Below are 17,943 nucleotides of genomic sequence, written 5' to 3' on the forward strand. Positions count from 1 at the left end.
CTCCAGCCAAGCCCAGCCTCCAACCTGCTAGGCACCTGGAAAGCCTGGAGAAGCCAGCAGAGGGACCAACCAGCATGATGATCAGAAGCTGGGAACTTGCTATTTTAACCCTCTAAGTACTAAAGTGCTTTCTTACAAATAGATAATCGAGCATTGCGTATTTCCCTCCAGTTTTCTCTCAGGCCTATCTAATTTTCAATTGAATAATAATAAAAAAAAACAATTACTATATATTTGAAAAACTAAATTTCTTAAAACTTAACTCATATTCTACTAACATAGCATTTTTCTAAATAATAAATACTGTTATAAATAACATTTATAATAATAAATAATTAATAATATTAATATTATTATAATTATAATAAATAATTATATTTTCTAAATAATAATGTTATCTTAAATTATACCAAATATTTATACATTTCTACTGATGCAAAGCTCAGTATGTTAAATTATATAAAATATTTATGTGCTTCTACTAAAACAAAGCTCTCTAACTTGAAGTCATTCCAATGCCTAGTCTCAGAAGATTTACCACTGGATTCAACAAAATTAATACTTAACCCCTTCTTCTTCTGTAAATTTAATAAAAGCTGTAATATTTGAGAGGTCTGAAATGTGTTTACCTTTTTGGCTTCAACTAAAAATAAATTATTAGCCAGGCAGTGGTGGCACACGCCTTTAATCCTAGCACTTGAGAAGTAGAGGCAGGTAAATCTCTGTGAGTTCAAGGCCAGCCTGGTCGACAGAGTGAGCCTAGGACAGCCAGGGCTATACAGAGAAACCCTGTCTCAAAAAACTAAATATAATGATAATAATAAAAACAAATTAAGTATGGATGCATGGTAGAATGGTTTCTTCAAAAGTCTTTTTTTTTTTTACAGTTGCTGCGGGAGCATGTTTAAAAGGATATATCTTCAAAAGTCTTCCTCTACTATTCCTTATATCTCAAGAGCGATAGCATTTCATACACACTTGGTTGATGTTTTAATTACTTCTTCACACATAAAAAAATTCATGTCAGCTCTGGGGAGATGGATCAGGGGTTAAGAACATTGACTGCTCTTCCAGAGGACCTGGGTTCAATTCCCAACAACCACATGGCAGCTCACAACCATCTGTAATTCCAGTTCTAGAGGATCTGATACCCTCATACCGACATACATGCAGGCAAAACACCAATGTACATGATATAAAAATAAACAAAAAATAAATGTGTCTAAAAATTCTCAGGTCTGTAACTTCCTAACCACCATTGCCTTACTGATTCAAAATCTAACTCACTATCCAAGCGCATGCAAATGTTAAGCTGGCTGGAAATCAGCCATCTGAAAACTGATGGCACCAAGAGCAGGTACTAAAATTCGTCCTTTGTTGTAAGCACTGAGCTTCATCCACTCTCTGCTGACTCTTGCTTCTCCCCAGTTCTACCAGCTAGTCAGTGTGCCTGTCCGAGATTGCTTCTGCTTCTCTGATAAAACACTGACCAAAAACAACTGGAGGAGGAAATGGCTTATTTGGGTTACCCATTGTCATAGATGGAAACCTGGAGGCGGGAACTGAAGCAGAGAGACCTCAGAGGAATGCTGCTTACTGACTCACTTCCAGGCTCATGTTCTGTTCTCCCTCCTTCCCCTCCCTCCCTCCCTCCCTCCCTCCCTTCCTTCCTTCCTTCCTTCCTTCCTTCCTTCCTTCCTTCCTTCCTTCCTTCCTTTCCTGAGATTTAGTTATTTTATGTGTATGAGGGTTTTGTCTGCATGTATAGAAGTCAGAGGGGGACGTGGAATCTACTGGAACTTGAGTTCCAGATGGTTCGGAGATTCCGTGTGGTTGCTAGGAACCTCAACCATGAGACCTCTGCAAGAGCAGTCAGTGGTCTTAGCGCCCAAGTCATCTCTCCAGCCCCTCTGCTACCTTTTTTACCAGCTGAGGCCCACTTGCCTAGAGATTGTGCTGCCCACAGCTAGGGCCCCCTTGCCACCTACATCAATCAGAGATCCAGAAAATAACCCACAGACATGGCCACTGGCTAACATGCTGGAGGTGATCCCTCAACTGAGGTTCCCTCTTCCGAGGTGTGCCAAGTTGACCAAGATTAGCCATCACAATGGTTGTTCAGTCTGCACAACATCCAGCGATCCAAGAAAAGGAGGTATTGTTTTGCCATCTTATACCAAAATTAATTCCATGAGATTTTAGAGCTAGGCATGTGCTGTGGTGAGCCGCTGGCTGACAGAGATGGGGAAGGTTTGCATTTGGCATAATTTCTTCTTTTTCTTTTTTCAGTGTGATGTTTAAATGGCTAAGACCTCAATAACAACAATAACAGCAACTCATTATCACAAAGGATTATTCTCTAAGGGGTTTGGAGAAGTGGGGTTTTAGGTGAAAAAGAAACACGGGAAAGAGAATCCCGTAATAGTGTTTTGTTTTGTTTGTTTTTGCCATGGCCAAGGTGAGAAACTTGAGTTGAGGGGGTCAGGAAGTGGAAGAGAAAGGGTTAGTGGAGCAGAGAAGAAAGACTGGCCTGCATGTCATGGGCACGTTGACTGTTCAGAATGGAAGTTTCCTAATCAAAAGAGAGGTCTTTGAGGAGTAACAAATGTGCCCTGTTTCCACACTCTGGAATGAGAAAGTGCTAAAAAAAAAAAAAAAAAAAAAATTGCTCTTTTATATTACTCAAATAAAATGATGACTTTCCAATTATTATTTGGACAGCAGGATAAGAGGACATGTGCATTTTGTCTGAAATGAGAAACTAGGAACCTTTTAGGAGTTGAAGTTTCCCATCATTGTAAAAACCCTGGAGATTTCTGCTCCAAATTTCTTTCCACGAGTTTCCTACAGATTTACCATCTGGGTGGCCCCTCCTTTAATCTAAGCCAGATCTATTTTCTGCCTCTTGCTTTTGAAACTTTTTTACGTTGTTTCTTTATTGTGTGCATGGGGTTGGTGCATGTGTACCATGGTGTGTATGTGGAGGTCAAAGCCCAAATTCTGATAGCTGGTTCTCTTCCTCCCCTGGGGACTGAACTCAGGTTAGCAGGCTTGGAGGCAAGCAGCTTTAACACGCTGACCTCCCTCTCCATCCCCTTGCTTTTCATTGACTAGCTGCCTTTAGGAAAAACCTAATCGCCTCTATAGCTGCTTAGTGGAATGGCAATGTAGTTCAAAGTCTCAGTAGAAAGTTTTATCCATAGTGTCAAAGGATGAAAATCACGCAAAGCAAAGAGGATGAAAGACAGCCCTAAGACAGTCAGTCCTTAGGCGCCTCTATGCCAATGCCTTTATCAACATTAATTTGAAAAATCATCATACAATGGTACTAGAGGCCCAGGTGACTGCTTCGTGTAGACTGACTCCAACTCCAAAGCAGGACCTTTGAAGTCCAGCTCATGCCTCTTTCTTTGGTGTGTCTTCTAGAGTCCTTGGTTCCTAGTTAAGTCTTGTACATCTTAGATACTAACTTCCAAAGCCTGTCCTTGGGGTCAGCAAGATGGTCAGCAGATGAAAGCACTGACCACCAAGTCTGACAACCCACGTTCTATTCCAGAGACCCACATGGCAGGAGAGCAGAACCAACCCCTAAGGGCTGTCCTTTGACCTCCATGAGTGCATCACAGCACATGCATGTGTGCTCACCCAGGCACGCTCACTAATCACTAGCTAAATAAAGCAAAATAGGTAAACTGCTTTTGATACTCCATACCTGTTACAGCCAGGGCATGTGTTGCATTGCATGGAGATCAACTATACATGATTGAAGCCTCGAGGAAAGGCCCAAGGGTCATTTAATGTGCTAATAACTTCCAGATTATGAGTTTCTAACTCAGTTAAATTGACTATAAACACAAAGGTTGTAATAAGAGCAGGGCTGTGGGAATGAAGCTACGGCATGCTCTTTGACTACAACAGCATTTACTAGTGTGATGAATTACCTGGAAAAGTTACCAGAAAGAGATTGAACTTGAGCATGATTTAATTGCATGCAGTTGTTCTTTCTAAACTTCACTCCCTCTACTTAAGGCATCAATAGAAAAAAAATCAAGCAGTGAACTGTTTAACAGCTTAAAAAAAAAAAAACTAGCGGTTCTTTTCACCATGAACTCTGACAAAGAATAAGACAAATCCTGCCATTAACTTTCACGGAGTGCTTTGTTTCATTTCTGTTTGTCAGTGGTTATTTTTAATGAACTCATTTGAATGAGATAACCGTGGACGTTGACAGTTTAAGAGTACGGTTGCCCACTGTTTCCATGACAGTCAGTGTTCACCTACCTCAGTACATTTACTACAAATGAGCTTGCTACTCTTCTAGGACTCTGGAACAGCGTGGGTCTGAGTCATATGGAGTCTTTCTCACGCATATGCTTCTAATCATGGGACCACTAAGGCAACCATCACTCCGAAGAAAAATCCAGCACACCAGCTGCAGGTCAAACTCACATGGGGAGCTTCTGAAACAGAGGCAGCTTCGGGGAGACCTGTTCTAGTTCAGGATTTTGTGTCCAGGATAGCTTGAGATCAGTTCCGATCTCCCAGGACTTTGAAATATTTAAATTCCTTACAAAGTCCCTGTGCTTTAGGCTTTGTCCATGAAGTCAAAGGGTCTGGTACAGAATCTTTTAAGCCTTGTGTAAATCAGGACCACTGCCATTGTTAGGTGTTACAGCAGACTTAAGAATAACAGATGGGCTGGGAAGATTGCCCAATAGTTAGAGCACACAAACATGAGGACTGGAGTTTGTATCCCTAGGGAAAAAAGGAATAATGGAAAACGACAATCTGCCCACTGAGGAAGGAAGGCTGGGTCCTCATGGGCTACCCCGAGTTAGCCTGAGACAGAGCAAATCCATGGTGAGATGGCACAAAGAGAACTGGGGTCTGTTTGCGTACATATCTTTTTTCTTAGCTTCTTCTCCTACCCTATAGGTTGGCCACTCTCCAGGAGTGGCCCATACTCTGGTCACCAGGGGATATGGGAATGATGGTGGAGGACATTGGGGTGAGATGTACTGAAACTGCAAGCAAAGAAGAGCTAGAAGAAAGTGGGGTACTCAATCAGTTCCTCATTCTAGACCATAATTTAGTATATCTTTCTCCTTGTCAGAGTTCTCAGGCGAAGATGAGTTCCACACGGGATGAATACCCTTACTTTAAAAACTATTGGTCAATGTCCCTCGAGGTCTTTTCTAGAAGTGAAAATTGTTATGTGTCCTTGAGCCTGTGATTCGAATCCTTATGAATCCTTAATGCATGTGTGAATCTGTTAAATTGGGGTGCTGTCAGCAGTTTCATTTCCCCTTACCATTATTGAGTACCTACAATTGTCCTGCGCCAAAGACCGAAAAGTTTTCTCTGTAAACAGTCAGAAAGTTTTAGGCTTTGTGGGTCATGTAATCTCTGCCGTAACTGACTTCTACCTACACAGTGTAAGAATCCATGGCCAATACAGAAACAAACAGGTGTGACAGTGGACCAATAAAATACAAAGAAATGCATTTGGATCTGGCCTGTCGGGCATCATTTACTGACCTCTGTGCTAGATCTGGAACAGACGCTGGCATAGGTAACCGTGATTAATGAATAATCCTACATAGTTGGCTTCAATTATTTCAATTTTGTAGACAAATAAAATGACGCTTAGGCCAGTGAGACAGCTGAGCACATAAAGGTATTTGCCGCCAACCCAGATGATTCAAGTTTGATGCCTAGGAACTACATGGTGAAAGGAAAGAACCAATACCTGAAAGTTATCCTCTAGAATGCATATGTATGTTGGGGCATGTGCACCCCCCAATACAAACAAATAAATAATAAATGTAAAAATATCAACAAGACTGAAGAACCAGGAAATTTAGAAACATGTTCTCAGTCTCATAGCCAACAAGTGGCAAAGCCAAGACCCAAACCTATACAGCCTCTATCCTGTTGTAAAATAAAGGGAACTTCTGACTTTCCTTTAGACAAACAACCTCTTCAAATGAAAGTTCTTTTAAATATGACTTCTCATTCTAAAGTTGTCATGATTTCACGACCACATGAACAAGGTGGAACTTCATATAACAGGAACAGGATGCCCCCTGTGTCAGGGATGCTACTTTGCCAATGAACTAACTAATACTTCTCTGAGTCTACCCCAGCTATCTAGCCTCTGACCCACAGCTTCTCCTATCACTTCTGTCGATTTTAGCTTCTAAACCCTCCTCTGTAGTGTGTTCTCTGTGATAGAATAGGACAAACTGAGGATGCCAAATGAATCCAGACCCTATTAGAAACTAATAGATCAGCATGTTCTGGGCTGCGAATAATTTCCAGGCCTACTTGCCATATTTGGTTGAGTTATGGGAAATTGCTTTTCTTGAAGGTCGAAAATGGCAACTTCATACGGTTTGAGAGAAAAATCAGAGGACGCAGACTCTGAGATTGCATTTTTTTGATGTTCCTGAGATTATGTTTTGTTCTGCTTATCGTTCATAGATAACTGTTCTGCTGTTGCCGATCAAGGCAGCAGAAAGTGAGTTATCAGCAAACTGGACTGAGACACAAAACCCCCCACCCAGTCCACGTCACTCTATGATAGCAGGGTCAGAGGGTGAGGAGTGAGTTAGACTGGCTTTTCATGGGTCAGCTGCTGCCGAAATAGTTCTTATTCCTGCTTTTCAAAATGGAACCATCCCAGAGCTTGTCCACAATTGTCGCCTTAATCTTCCTGACTGGACTGACACGAAGTAATCAGATTGACTTAATGGATTCACAGAATGATGAGTCAATTGCTCAGTGGGATGTAACAGACATGAGAAAGAACGGAGAAACCCCCAAGAGCCCCCCAAACTTAACTTAAAAAGTAGAGGTTCTCATTGAAAAGAATTAAGAAACACACCATATCCTCTTCTTAGGTCCAAATGTGGAGGATTCTGAAAGAGCTCCTTGTGAGCAGGCAGATCTCTATTTATACTCCTAGAGGACTAGCCTAGCTTTACTTATGTTTTTAAAATGTCAGTTTTGTGACAGAGTAATATTAAAACACAATGAAGATGCATTGCCTCTAGATTCAAATGTTTAGGGGGTAAGCAATACAGACTTTTATATGATTGCGGAAGGCAAGAAATTAATATAGATGAAACTTTGAAATATACCAACAGAAATCTCAAAAATAGAGCAAGGTAATCACCAGAGACTATTAAAAGTACTTGATAAAATAGTGGCAGAATTTATTTCCCAAGGAAGAGAAAAAATTTCCAGCTTTATGAGAGATTTAAGGATTTTCATGGGCATTAGTAAAAAGTACAAGTTAAGAAAATGAAAGGGGGAGGGAATATTGTTAAGAGCCAGAGGCAGTGGAAATATGTAGTGAAGCTATTTTCTGGACATGACAGGTACATATGAATTCAAAGTAGCTGTGACTCCATGAATGTCAAGCTAGACAATAATCCCATCATGGATGAAGGGCGGGTCATGAAGTCCCTCCCCTACCCAAGGGGCTATTGGCAATTCATTAACTGGGGATGGGAGGGTTAGTTTGCTTCTCAAATGCAACCCCTAAAAGGCTCCCCATGCTTCAGAAAATGGTCGTAAACAGATGCACAGACAGTCAATACACTAGGTGAACCCGGGTGGGCTAAAAACAAAGACAGGACGTGAAGAAACACTGAGAAGGAATAGTATGGCAGAGGGGAGAAAGTTGAAGGAAGGAAACGAGATGAATTCAATCAAAGCATGAATTTAGAAAACCCTCAAATGATTTTAAAAAAGAAAATTAAATGTTTGGAGGTGGGGTAATGGCTCAGTTGGTGAGACCTCTTGCTATTCAACCATGAGAGCCTGAGTTCAAATCCCAGTCATCCACGTAAAATCTATATGTGATCACCCAAACCCACAACCCCCAGGCCGAGATGCAATAGTGAGTTTCAATTTGAGAGAGCAATCCAGTCTCAACTGTCTCAAAGCAATAAGGTGGAAAATGATACAACAGGACCCTCGACGGACGTCTTCCCTTGGCCTCTGTATGTGTGTGCTTGGGCACGATCACCTATACCCATCACACACACATACACACACGAAGAAAGACATAAAAGAGAATGAAAAGTTTAAAATACCTTGTTTTCCACCTGGACAATGTCACCTTCTCCAAGTACTGCTGTGTGATGGGGTTCTATCTTTCGCTGTGCATCATCAGGCCCTACAACAAAATGACCAGTAACTTTAGCAATTATAACAGTGTATTGAGCCAATGGCCAAACTTTTGACCAACTACTTAGCACCAGAATATTAGTTTTGGTTTCAGAAATAACAGACTTAGGAAATCTCCTTGATTGGATTGTTTACATTTGCTATTATTAAAGACTAAAATTGATTCGTTTTCAATTTAGAAAACAGCAGGAAAGTGAATCCTGTATCATGTTTCCATTTATACTCTTAATGCCATGACCAAATGTTTTATTAAATTTAGTTTTGTTTTGTTTTTTTCTTTTTGAGACAGGGTTTCACTGTGTATCCCAGGCTGGCCTTAAACTTACAGAGATCCACCTGCCTCTGCCTCCCGAGTGCTGGGATAAAAGGTGTGCACCATTACTTACTGCTCGGCTTTCATTGACTTTTAAATTCCAAGGGCTCTTGGAATTGCATGTTCATAAAAGTGTTCTCTTGTGTAAAATAAAAACCTCATAAGAAGCCAGCAGACCTAGAAAAATGATCAAATGTCATCAATAATTCATTTCAACATGAATTTACTGGGCATTTTCCACTTTCAAGAACGAGAGAAAATGCAAAGATGTGAAAAATAGATTCCTTGCATCTAAATAATTCAAAATGTTCTTGGAATCAACCAAACATAAGCACACACAATTATCAGGGAAGAATTCAACTGAAAGCTAAATGAGTCAGATAGCCAACTTCTTGAATAATGAACAAGGTCTGATTCTAAACCTTCTGTAGTGGCGGCCGTCCAAACCCTCTGGAGGAGGCTACCTTCTAAACCCCCTGGAGGGGGTGCCTTCTAAATCCTTCTGTGGGTGTCTTCCAAACTCTCTGGAGCATGGGTTTCTTCTAAACACTCTGTGGGTGTTTTTTAAACACTCTGGGGGTGGGCATCTTCAGGAAAGATAACTTTTCCTCCCTTCCATCCTAAGGCTTGTAGATGAAATGAAGCTAGTTAACATTGAGAGGTAACAAAAAAGATGACAGAGAAAACAGCAGACTTGGGGGGCTCATTCAGGTTGAAGCACCCCAAGCATTTGTTCTGCAAGAACATGAGACTGGAACAGAGCTTGGAAGAGGGTATAGCAGTCAAGAGGACAGAGTGGCACAGGTAAGGGATGCAAATTTCTGGGGAAACTGTGAACCTAGCAAGACTTTAACAGTCTATTGGAAAGGAGGATGAAAGTGTATCAAGTAAACCTTTTAAAGTCATTCTTATCCATACAGAGTGAGTGGATTCTCTCTCTCTCTTTCACACACACACACACACACACACACACACACACACACACACACGAGAGAGAGAGAGAGAGAGAGAGAGAGAGAGAGAGAGAGAGAGGACCAGAACTGTGTCTCACAGAAATAATTTTGGAAGGATAGCATGAAAGGAAATGGAGGGCAAATTTGAACTTAGGAAACCCTGTCATGAGTTCTCTGTAATGGACTAAAGTGAAAACGGATTACAATGTGAACAGAGTGAAAAGAGACGGAAGGAGGGCGGGGGAGTTGAGAAAGCTCAGTTTGACATGCTCCTCCATAGGAGAACAAGCATGTGGTGACTGAGGAGCGCAATTGCAGTTCTGCAAGAGGGCTCTGGATGATGGAGAAGTCGGAATGGGCTAGAATAGCCACAGGAAGCTGTAGAGAAGGGTAAGATTTAGGCTGTGTCTTCCAGATCAGTATAAAAACAACAGACACAGACATGTGAACAGATAACAGAAGGAAGATCCCAGATCCAGCATTGAAGGGGCTAGGGAGATGGCCCAGATGGTTCAGTATGTAAGAGCAGTGCCTGCACAAGTATGAGGACTTGAGTTCAAACCCCTACCACTCATATAAAAAGTCAGGCAAGGCTGTATATGCTTGTAATCTTAACGCTGTGGGGAGCGGACAGGAGGATCACTGGGGCTTGTTGGCCACCAGCTTAGCTGGTTCAGTAAATGGCCCTATCTCAAGGGAATAGGGTGGAGACTGTGAGGACAGGTCCTCTTCTGGCCCCCACATATGCACAGGCACACGCACTACGTGTGTACATCTCCCACAGGAAAGGGGAGAAGAAACAAGGACTTCAAGCTAAAACTTAAAAATCACTAAGGAAGTGATTATCTAATAAAACAATAATGCCAAATTATTATAGAAACAATCACAGTTTGCAAATGCGGAGCATATTAGTTAGCATTCAAACAGCTATGTTTTCTAGAGAATTCATCTTTCAGTCTATATTTTGCAGATAGGGGATATAGTCTACAGGGGGCATATGGCTTACAGTGCTGCTGATAAACATAAAATAGGATTCTGACAGACCAAGAGTACTTTTTTTTAAAAAACAGGAGTTCTTATCCTAGAGTAAAGTGTTTCACAGAAGTCCGCAGCTAGAAATGAGTGTGGCCTCGGATGGGAGACAAATTACATATGCATTTTCTCCACCAGCTAACTGAAATATGGCTTTTCTTCTGTCATAAAAGTAAGCAACAAACAACAGCAGTACTTGCTCTATTGATAGCTCCATCTCCAAGAGAAATCGCAGATATTTATAAAACTTTATATTTAATTTTATATTATAAATTCATATTATAAATATTTAAATATTTATAAAACCATGTTACAGTGTGGTATATATCTCAAAATATAGTTTATATGAGTTGCTAATACAATTAAGAGCAGACCTGCTACTAAATCACACCATTGCCAATGCCAGGAGAGAATCATAGATGTAATTGCTTCATAAACTGGTTCTTTAACACTTTAATAATGTCATTGAGTTTAAAAACATTGTCTGAGGGGTGCTTAGCAAATGTTAAAAAAAATCCACAGCAGAAAAAAATTCAAATGTGTTTAATCACTGGCTTTGGGGGACAATGGGGATGGAGAACAAATCCAATTTCGGTGTCTAACAGCTTCGCTGGTGAAAATACTTCTACCTTTGCCAATGTCAAATATTCAACATGAGCCCAGGCACAATCAGCCCCTGCATGTTAGCAAGAGCCACCCCAACATAGCATTCATTTATCAAAGATGTATGTCAGCAAATGTCCTGGAGTGAATAAGAGAACTCCATCGACTTTCCACTTACACAGAGATTTGGCAAGAGAAGTCTGGGAGTCCAAGAGGAATGTCATTTAGAGCTGGCTAATATTTCAAACTGTGACAGGGAACGGCATTTTATTAGGTGTGCTTTACTGATATCCTCTGCAGACAACGCACCATTTTTCTATCTTCAACTAATTCATATGTAACACCCAGAAGCCACGTGGTCCACTCCTGGACCCTGATTTTGTCATGCAATATGTTTGTGATACTGCTTTAATAGAGTGAGCTGACAAGAGACAGACTCAAAAGTACTGCTGAATTGGTATTTCTCTGCACCCCGTAGCAGGGTGGTGTGCTTGACAGCAGCGTTGATTGGCCTGTGAGGAAACTTTAATTTAGAAACGGAGTTAAGTATGTCCAAAGGCCTCTAATCTTGACAAGATGGTAGATGCCAATGTTCCCCCATGCTCCTTACTGATGCATAAGTGAAATCACAGGGTCTATCCAGAAGGGGCCATTTGAAATGTTCTACCCCAAGGAATGCTTGGGTAATGATACCAGAGTCATTTCCAGGCTGAGAATTTTCAGTCTACCGTGAGTTTCTAGCCTCCTACTCGAAGTCTTCAAAAACGGTGCCTCAGAAATCAGAAGGACTGAATCTTCCTTTCCAGATCATTTCGGTGATATTGCACCCATCTGATTATCTTCTGAACCTAAATTAAGTCCCTCCAAAGTATATCCTATTGTTTCTGACTACTTGTAGTTATAAAATGAGCCAGATCAGATAATAAAATACTTTCCATTGGTAATCTTTGCCAAGAATGTTAAATCGAATAATGCAGTTAAGGGAAATTTAACCAAAAATGTAATTGTAGGGTAGGTCTTTTTTTGCCTAAACAATCATAAAAGGGCAAAATATTTTTAATTTTTTAAATGTTAGGGTCCAACTCCAGAGTGTGAGCTTCCTCTTTTCATTTTCCCTATAATAGATCTTTATAAGAACTAGTGTCTCACACTCTGTCTTACACATTCTGGTAACTTCCATCACAGACTGTGACATCATCACATGTATATGAATACTGGAAGCTCTTATCTGACACAACAGACTACTCACTGAAAAACAATGGTGCCGCCTGACCTTATTTTAAAATGCAAATGTACAGTCATTTACAAGCTTTGATAACTACAGTTAAAGTGTCTGGTAGCTAGATTAAAGCATTGTCCTTCATTTTAATTATTTCTTTAGAGTGTGTTTGTGTGTTTATATAGGTTTATGCAGGTGAGTGTGTGTTAGTCTGGCTAGAGGTTGACATTGGGTATCTTCCTCAATTGCTCTCCACCTTAGATTTTGAGACAGGGTCTCTCACTGGATCTGAAGGTAGGCTGATGACCAACAAAGCCCCATTGATCCTTTCTGCTACTCCTCCTAACACTGTCTACTCATGTGCAGCTTTTCGTGTGGGTTCTGAGGATTCGAAATGGGAATACTTGGCCTATGCCTTGGGATGCCCAGCCTCATCCACATCACTAATCACTGAGGATGGTGATGAAGGAGAGAAAGTCAGAGGCTGAGAATCTCAGGAGCTCACTGACTGCCAGGGTAGCTGAAACTGGGAGGTTCAAGTTCAATGAGAGGCTCTGTGGCATGGGGGGGTGGGGGGAGGTAATTGAGGAAGCAATTTGATGTTGAACTCTGTGTAAACCTATACACACGTGCTCATATCCACACTAACAAATGCCAAACAATGCAACATACACATTTTAAAAAATGGTATCATATTGGGTTACACAAAACCATTCCAAGCAAATACATAATGTACTTTGGATATATTTCCCTTATACCTCACTACGCTAACCCTTCTCTTCCCACCCCTCATTTTGCTCTCACATTAATAGCATTCTTCTATTTTTACTTTATACAGTCTTGATGTGGGTGGGCCTTCTGTCTATGTGTTATTTTCATTGGTTAATAAAGAGACTGCCTTGGCCATTTGATAGGACAGAAATTTAGGTAGGTGGAGTAAACAGAACAGAATGCTGGGAAGAGGGCAATGAGGCAGACGCCATGGAGACAGCCACCAGGTCAGACATGCTGAATCTTTTCCGGTAAGCCACCACCTCGTGGTGCTACACAGATTATTAGAAATGGGTTAATCAAGATGTGAGAGTTAACCAGTAACTAACTCTCTAGAGATAATGGGCCAGGCAGTGTTTAAATGAATACAATTTGTGTGTTGTTATATTCGGGGCTAAGCTAGCCGTGTGGGAGCTGGGCGAGACGAAAAGTAGGCCTGCCTGCAGCTCCTTGCTACACAGTCTTCCAGGACTACTTTTGCCATCCAAATTGTGGTCTTCTAACCCAACATACTACCTACACATGTTGATGTTCCATTAACTGAACAGTGATGTTTGACGCTGTGTAAAAGAGTGTGTATGACTCACTACCAGTGCCCGCCATCTGGAGTTGAGGGGTGCCATTCGTGTTTATAAGCAAGATAATGAGGTATTAACATTGAGAAGCATTAGCTGGATTCTTGCTTTAAGCTCTTTAAGTGAGAACATTTTTAACAGCTATTTCTGTTTAGTCATTTCTTTTTCTCTGGTGATGTGTTGTTGCTCTTTTGTTTTTCACATTAGCAACCTCATGAAGGAGTAGATATGAGCAAAGCAAGAAGATCAGATTCAAATGATGTCATTTGGCCTGTTGCTCATTGGTTGAAGCAGAGTCCTAGGAGGCCAGTTTGGGGAGCTGGATTCAGTCCATGGTCCAGTTTACTTTGGACATAGGCAGCTTCACTCAGAGGCTCGAAACCATAATTCTATCTTCTGCCAGATGTTTTGTACATGTGGCCCATGGTCAGGGGTGTATGGGGGGGCGTAGCAGGGAATAAGACAGTGAGAAGAAATGACTCAGGACAATTCAACCTCATATCGAGAAAAACAAGTAGAAGTGTAGGTCCCTCTTAGCCTGGAATTTCTGAACTCTTCATTTATTGACTCCTGAGGCTAAAGGTCTGTCTGGTTAAAAGGGGTTGTAATTACTGGTTAAAAGAGGCTTAGTAGATCCCTTGCCAATCTATCTACCACTCACCCCCCCACCTCGCCCCCTTTTAATGACATTTAAGACAAAAATCATTTGCGAGCTTTGGCAGAGTCAAGACCCTAAGAAAGGTCTTCACTTTAAGGAGGAAAAAAACAATTGCAAAGAGTTAAAAATAATAGTTCAGGATACATGAAAAAAACCATAAAGCTCACTTATTTATGGCTGTTTTCATACTACATGGGCAGGGTATTGTAGTCCCAGCGATAAAAATATTTCCTCTCTGGCCCTTTCCATAAAGTTTGATCTCCATTACTTTTTTTATTCTACATAAACATTTCAAGACTCCTTAACACTTAAAATTCATGCCCTTTTTTATTATATTCCATTTGTGAAAATTATTTTTTATGTAAAAATTATGTCAAGGTGAGACCTCCAAAACATATTTTTTCTATTTTTATAAAGTACTATATGATTCTCAGACTATCAAAAAAAATAATGGTGCCTTGTTCTTCCCAGATGGTTAACACTGTGCACACAGGAGCTCAATGCATTACTACTGGAGAGTTATTGTTTATTTGCTTTGCTTTATTTTTTACAACTTGAATTTTTATTCTCTTGAATGATAAAAGAAGTGAATTTTGTTTGGAACTTGTAATTAAAATGCTATTCAGTGAAGGAGGCACCAGGCCCAATTATGCCACATTAAGAGTAAATTCTAATTACTGTTATTTCTAGAAGCGTCAAGTGATTGAACAACGTGCTTTTGGAGGATATAAAGAATGGTTTAAATAGATCACCCTGGGTATGGCACCACACCCCACGCAGAAGGCATTAGCAAGCCATCTGTTGGTTAACTGAGAATATATTGCCCAGCGAGGATGTCCACTACAAATTGAGAATGTGTTGGCCAAGGAGGACGTCCTCTGCTGGCATCCCCCACAGGAGTGTGGTAGAGAGCAGGTCTCAGAAATGGGGGATCTCGGCCACACCCACATCCCTGTCACTCATCATTGTGGACGAAGATGGAAAGGGGGAAGCCAATGACCGGTTCTCTTACTCTAGCTTCGTCCTGAAGCACAGATCAAAGGAATATTCTTGTGTACGGAGCTGATTCAGGAGATGGTGTGTCAGGGAACAGCAGTTCAGATGTGAGCAGAGTTATTCAAGAAAGGAAGTGTAGTAATTGCCTCTCTATTGCCGGGATAAAAACATTATGAATAAGGCAACTTATAAAAGAAGTTGTTTGGCTAGGCGCATGGTTTCAGAGGGCTAAAGTCCATGATGGAGGAACAACGGCATGGTGGTAAGGACAGCTGAAAGTTCACATCATGATCCACAAGCAAAATGTAGAGAGGGTACCCTGGGAATGGCAGTCTTTTGAAACCTCAAAGCTAAGCTCCCCTCCCCCACCCAGTGACACACCTCCTCCAACAAAAACCATGACTCCTAAATCCTTCCTGAACAGCTCCACCAACTGGGGACCAAGTATTCAAACATAGGAGCCTATGGGGGCCGTTCTCATTCAAACCATCACAGCAAGGAAGGGCAGGCACTGTGAAAGACTTGAAACGTAAGTGCAGTGGGAAACTTGGGCATGGGCTCTGAGACAGCCTACCTGAGGGGTCAGCTAATTCCAGGATGTTAATTCTCCAGAGCTGTTGTCCCTCCTGACCGGGGCAGAGCAGTCTTGCCCAGTTTTAGAAGACATGGCATAGCTACGGCGGTTGGAAGTTGGTCAGCAGAGTACTGATGAAGCAGGCCCGGTGGGTTTTAGGTGGGACATTCACAGCACAGCTGGCACCCAGCCATTTGCTCTCATGCCCACAAAGAGCTGTTTCCTGCCTCCAGGAAGATGGGAATGGCTGGGGTGGACACAAGCAGGAGTCCTGCTCTGTGTGACCTTCTCCTATCATCTGAATTCTTCCTCTTCTGCTACTTACTGTGTGGGCTAGGCTTCAAGACAGAAGCTGGCTTGAACTCTACATTGTAACTGAACAGAGTGTACCGTAGGACACGGAGGCTGTGGTTGACAAACACTTGTGTATTAGTTACTTTTGTATTGTTGGGATTTAAAAAAAAATGACAAAGGAAACTTACAGACAGAAGCGTTTATTTGGCTTATGGTTCCTTAGGGATAAGACTCTGTCCTGGTAGGAAAATATGGAAGCTGGCAAAGTAAGGTGGCTGGAGCTGGAAGCTGAGAGCTTGTAACTTGAACAGTGAACAGGAAGCAAAAAGTAAGAACTAGCGATGGCAAGAATCTTTAAACTCTCAAAGACTATATTTCCAGTGACACACATCCTCAACAAGGCCACATCTCCTAAACATCCCGAAAGAGCGCTACTAACTGGGAACTAAGAATTCCAATGACAGTCTATGGGGGCCACTTTCTTTCACATCAACATAGCTCGATTCTTGTCTCGGGTGGATAGATGGGAAACCTTGGTCTAAAGAACGTCTTTTGAATATCCCACTATTTGTGTATAAAATGAGAGTTGGTTTGTTCTCAAAGATGCATTTCTCAACAAGCAACAACACACAACCCTTAGAAGGAAAAGAAATGGTGAGATACCCCAAATATCTAACTTGTATTCTTCTACCTCCAGGGCGGTAAGCAGACTGCTCCTCTCACTGGGGACCACTGGAGCTCAAACCCCTTATGGGCATAGAAACTTCTAACCCCTCACTTTTAACAAGCATAACCACGCCTGTGCCTTCTGCTTGGGCCCTTTGTTCACGTCACTCTCTGTCACTGAACATTCTGGAAGCTGCAAGGCTTTCAGATATGCTGCTCCAGATTTGTAGGGGAAGGAAGGAGGCATAGTATTCAATTACACACAACAGTCTCAGTAGTTTACCCGTTCAGTCGTTTGAATTAAACTGCAATTGAATCCCAAGTGGCATACCCTTTACTCACCAATATATACATCTCCCGAGATGGTATAAATGAAGCTTGTCCACCCTGGAAAAGGACCAGAGACATTACAATATCAGCACATGTAATATCAATTTATATATATTTATGGCATATGCATTTTGATATTACATGTATGATATAACCATGTATAATAGTAAAAAAGAAAAGTTGAGGGTGAAATTCTTTTCTTTTACATACATGTTTTAAGGCTTTAGTTCTGTGAGCTATTTTTTATACCTATTACATATTTGCATATTTTCTCCTCACACACACACATGCACACAAGCATACACAAACATACTTCTATACATAACAGACTTAGAGGACTTGCTATTTAAGGGCCACCCAAAGTAGGCACTCTCCAGTTCACTTTAGCAATATATCTAATTGCCAAAAGTAATAGTAAATTCTTTTACTTTCATTTGTGTCTATGAGCTAGGTAGCCACAGAAGTCAGTGGGGGAACAACAGATCCCCTGGAGTTAGAGTTACTCACATTTGTGAGCTGGATGCTGGAATTCGAACTACAGTCCTCCGATAGAGCAGTACGCACTCTGAACCTCTGAGCCATCCACCAGCCCACAAATTATTTCTTACAGTTCTATCACCATGCTATAAGTTTTAGCACTCCAGTCTTCATTCATGTTCAATCTGCAATACTCCCAAGTAGGCTGAAGTGTGAATAATGATATGAAGAAATGTTTTTATATTTGGTTGAGTGCTGGTTTGCGGTGAACACATTCTTTTTCTAT

At 41.2% G+C, this 17,943-nt stretch overlaps 1 protein-coding gene across 2 annotated transcripts in view; it reads right to left on the reverse strand.

Annotated features, from left to right (window-relative positions):
• Pir (pirin) overlaps positions 1–17,943 on the reverse strand; it is a 91,709-nt gene that overhangs the window by 6,231 nt on the left and 67,535 nt on the right. Inside the window, exons 7-8 of one of the 2 annotated variants that reach the window (XM_048440626.3) lie at positions 17,193–17,237; positions 8,103–8,185 (exon numbers count right to left, since the gene is read on the reverse strand). In XM_048440626.3, coding sequence (XP_048296583.3) covers positions 8,103–8,185; positions 17,193–17,237 — 128 coding nt within the window. The remainder of the gene's footprint in view (positions 1–8,102; positions 8,186–17,192; positions 17,238–17,943) is intronic. The other variant, XM_085684746.2, reaches the window with a different exon arrangement.

Source organism: Myodes glareolus, chromosome X (genome assembly GCF_982192425.1).
Source record: "Myodes glareolus chromosome X, mMyoGla1.1, whole genome shotgun sequence".
Lineage (NCBI taxonomy): Eukaryota > Metazoa > Chordata > Mammalia > Rodentia > Cricetidae > Myodes > Myodes glareolus.